General features: G+C 53.4%; 1 protein-coding gene across 1 annotated transcript in view; it reads right to left on the minus strand.

Moving 5' to 3' along the window:
* XRCC1 (X-ray repair cross complementing 1) overlaps nucleotides 1-4,010 on the minus strand; it is a 46,225-nt gene that overhangs the window by 5,513 nt on the left and 36,702 nt on the right. Inside the window, 4 exon segments of the mRNA XM_004388771.2 lie at nucleotides 2,682-2,798; nucleotides 3,137-3,395; nucleotides 3,788-3,899; nucleotides 3,976-4,010. Coding sequence (XP_004388828.1) covers nucleotides 2,682-2,798; nucleotides 3,137-3,395; nucleotides 3,788-3,899; nucleotides 3,976-4,010 — 523 coding nt within the window.

Genomic DNA, 4,010 nt, shown 5'->3' on the forward strand with positions numbered 1-4,010 from the left:
TCACAACTGGATCAATAAGCAACATCATGATAAACAGAGAAAAGATTGAAGTTGTCAAGGATTTCATTTTACTTGGATCCACAATCAACACCCGTGGAAGCAGCAGTCAAGAAATCAAATGACACATTGCACTGGGAAAAGCTGCTGCAAAAGATCTCTTTAAAGTGTTAAAAAGCAAAGATGTCACCTTGAAGATTAAGGTGTGTCTGACCCAAGCCATGGTGTTTTCAATTGCCTCATGCATGCGAAAGCTGGACAGTGAATAAGGAAGACTGAAGAACTGACACCTCTGAATTACGGTGTTGGCGAAGAATACTGAATATACCATGGACTGCCAAAAGAAGGAACAAATCTGTATTGGAAGAAGTACAGCCAGAATGCTTCTTAGAAGCAAGGATGGTGAGACTACGTCTCACATACTTTGAACATATTATCAGGAGTGACCAGTCCCTGGAGAAGAACATCATGCTTGGTAAAGTAGAGGGTCAGAGAAAAAGAGGAAGACCCTCAATGACATTGACTGACACAGTGGCTGCAACAATGACTCAAGCATAACAAGGATTGTGAGCTGGAACTGACTCAACAGCACCTAAGAACAACAACCCATCTGTCAGTCTGTTTTACTGTGGTGGCTTCCATGTTGCTGTGATGCTGGAAGCTATGCCACTGGTATTTCAAATACCAGCAGGGCCACCCGTGGTAAACAGGATTCAGCAGAGCTTCCAGACGAAGACAGACGAGGAAGAAAGACCTGGCGATCTACTTTTGAAAAAACTGGCCAGTGAAAACCTTATGGATCACAACAGACCACTGTCCAACTTGCTTGCTTTGGATATGTCATCAAGAGGAATCAATCTCTAGAGGAGGACATTGTGTTTGGTGAAGCAGAGGGACAACAAGGGTAAGGGGACCCTCGGTGAGATGGATGGCCACAAGAGCAACCACAATGGACTCGAACAGGCCTGCGATTGTGAGGATGACACAGGAACAGGGAACGTTTCATTCTGTTGTACATGAGGTCGCCATGAGTCAGGCTGACTTGACCATAGCTATCTATCTACTGAAAGTTGAAGCAGTTGAATGAAGAACCAGCAGCAGGTTTACTAAGCTTCTTCTTCAAGGTGCTTTGTATTTGAAAACTAAAAAAACCTCAATTTGTGATTACAATGGGAAGAGCCATTCCCCTCGATTCTTCCTGCTACAGTCGAATTTTTTAAATATAAGGTACTTTCTGAATTTTTTTTGCCAAAACCCAGTGTAAATCCAAACCTGTTTAACTTTTTCTTTCATGCCCACCATCACCCAGGCAGACAATAATCCAAATCCGGCTCCTTCTGCCCATGAAATATCCCCAGCGTAGCCTTTCTTTCCAGCTCTGCAGCCCCAGCCTGCTCCAGGGTCTCCTCTCGGCATCCCCACCACTCACTCTAGCCCTCTCAACAGCCCCAGCGGATCTTTCTAGCACGCTGCCCTGCTCTGCGCAAGCCCTTCCATGGCTCCCCATCGCCCACAGAGGAGGCCCTTGGACCCAAGCAGCTTTCAGAATTTTGAATTTGTCAGATTTTAGAGAAGCAAAGGGGCAGGTACTCCAAGCATTACAGAACACCCCAGGGGTCCAGGGCACAGCCCCGTGGTCAGGCCCATCCATAGCTCCGTACTAAGTAGCATGTCACACTTGATGGGATGCACACAGCCCAGGAACAGCCTCCCTCCAGTTCAGGATAATGATGCAGCCAAGTGGGCTTGCGCCAAACCTAGGAAAGCACTTCCGGCTTCCAGAGCCATCTGGATTCCTGACCTACAGATAAGGGGCCTGTGGACCTGGATGGAACCGACCACCCCACTCCACTCTCTTCCTCCCACATGGATTGTCTCTCAGATACGCCAGGTGCAGCCCACTTCTGAACAAGCTTAGGCCTTGTCCTCTCTCCCCAGGATGAGGACTCAAGTGCGCCTTCCAGTCCACATATCTGGTCCTCCCCTTGCCCAGCTCAAAAGCCTCCCATGGTTCCCAATGCCCTAGCCTCATCTCCTGCCACGTCCTGCCTCCCACTGCAAGCTCAGCCCCACCTGCTCCCTGTCACAGCAGACCACAGGCTGACCCCAACCTCGTGTCCTCGGCCCAGCATGCCCCCTGCCTCTGTTTGGCCTGAAACATCTCTTCTCATCCTTTAAGACCCCCACTCAGACCGGCTGGTGCTGCCCCCATGCTCCTCTACGCTGCTTTGTAACAAGTCTGGCCCCCCATCAAGGTGAGATCCCTTTGAGGGCAGGGCCCAGGTCTGTCCATATCTGGGTCCCCAGCAGGGTACAGCGAGCCTGGCACCAACCAGAGGCCCAGGAACTTGCTCTCAATGAGGGTGAATGGGTCTAACACTCTGTGCTCCTACCCCCGGGCCTTTGCACGTGCTGTTCCTCCAGCTTGAAATGCCCCTTTCTTTCTCCACTAAACAGACTGCACAGAGCCCTCTGTGACCCTTCCAGGCAAGCCCGCCCTCCCTCCTCTGGGTCCTCCAGCCCCTTCCCCCCTCCTCTCAGAAGCCGCCCACTCTGGGCTGGGACCACTGATGTTCTCCACCACAGGCCTCAGTCTGGTTTCTCTCTGGATCTCTGGCATTGCCCAATTAGGAATGAGGGTTGGGGCAGTGTGTGTGTGCCATGCGTGAGCAGTGAAGCCTCACCTCCGGGAGGGTAGCCGCCGACGCATGCGGTGACAGTCCAGCACCCACTCCTTACGCACGATCCGGCCGCCAAGGCCTAGGACCTGGCTGTACTTGGGGGTGTTGGCAAAAGCACAGCTGGTAGGGGGCAGAATGGAGGGAGGTCAGTCAGGTATGATCTGAGGGGTGAAGGAGACAGAGAAAGACAGGAGACAGATAAGATGGAGAGATGAGGAAGAGAGACACACAAGACACAGGATACAGACAGATATAGGAGAGGCAGGAAACGAGATAGGGAAACTGAGGGAGAGATGTAGGAAGTAGAGAGAAAAAGAGAAAGAGGTAGGAGATACACAGAGCCAAGGAGACAGAGATACAGAAAGACAGGCAGACAGACAGGAGAGCAAGATGGTGGAGACAGGGAGATGGGGGACGATCTGGCAGGGAGTATGGGGAGGAGAAGGGTCCAGGCTTACATGAGGTGGGTGCTATCTGGGGTCCAGTCTGGCCGATACTTGGCCCCCAGCTCTAAGGCTTTGTCCCGGAGCTCTGAGCGGAAGGGGTTCTGGAAGCCGCTCAGCACCACCACCACGCCCTGCAGGATCTTGCCCAGCTCCTGGGGGCTAGTTCGGGGTCCCTTGGGCTTGGTGCCTTCTCTCTGGGGCTTCCCTGGCTCTGTCCCACATGCTGGGGCAGGGACTGGGGCCATGGCTGGGGTATGGGCGGGAGTTGGCACTGGGGAAGCCAAAGAATAGAGGTTCTGTTGGTACCAGCAATCCTGGGATGAAGTTTCAGCCCCTTCCTCCCTCAGTACCCAGGAGTCCAGGCCCCCAGCCCCCTCCTCCTTCAGACTGAGGTCTATACTCTCCTCCTCCCTCAGACTCAGTGCCAAGCCCCCAGCCCCCTCCACCCTCAGACCCAGGAGTCTAGACCCCCAGTCCCCTCCTCACTCAGACCCATGAGTCTGGGCCCTGAGACCCTCCTCCCTCAGACCCATGAGTCTGAGCCCCCAGCCCCCTTTTCCCTCAGACCCAGGAGTCCAGGCCCCCAGCTCCCTCCTCCTTCAGGATACAGCTCAGGCCCCCAGCCCTTTTCTCCTATGGGAACAAGGCATTTCGTTTGCTCACATTTGGGTCTCTTGAGCACAGGTGGAGAGAGCTGGGCTGACGGTTTGCTAGGGGTCTTCTGTTCTTCTTGGTTCAAATCCAACTTCCTCTTCCCCTTGGAGGACTCCTGAGGCTGAGGGGACAGGGGCGGGATGAGTTCTTCTGCTTCTCTCCTCTTTTTCCACCCCACCAGGGTCTGATGGTCTCACCTTGGAGGTACTACCTACAGCCCTGGAGGCCAGGG

Source organism: Trichechus manatus, unplaced genomic scaffold (assembly GCF_000243295.1).
Source record: "Trichechus manatus latirostris isolate Lorelei unplaced genomic scaffold, TriManLat1.0 scaffold00216, whole genome shotgun sequence".
Taxonomy (NCBI): domain Eukaryota; kingdom Metazoa; phylum Chordata; class Mammalia; order Sirenia; family Trichechidae; genus Trichechus; species Trichechus manatus.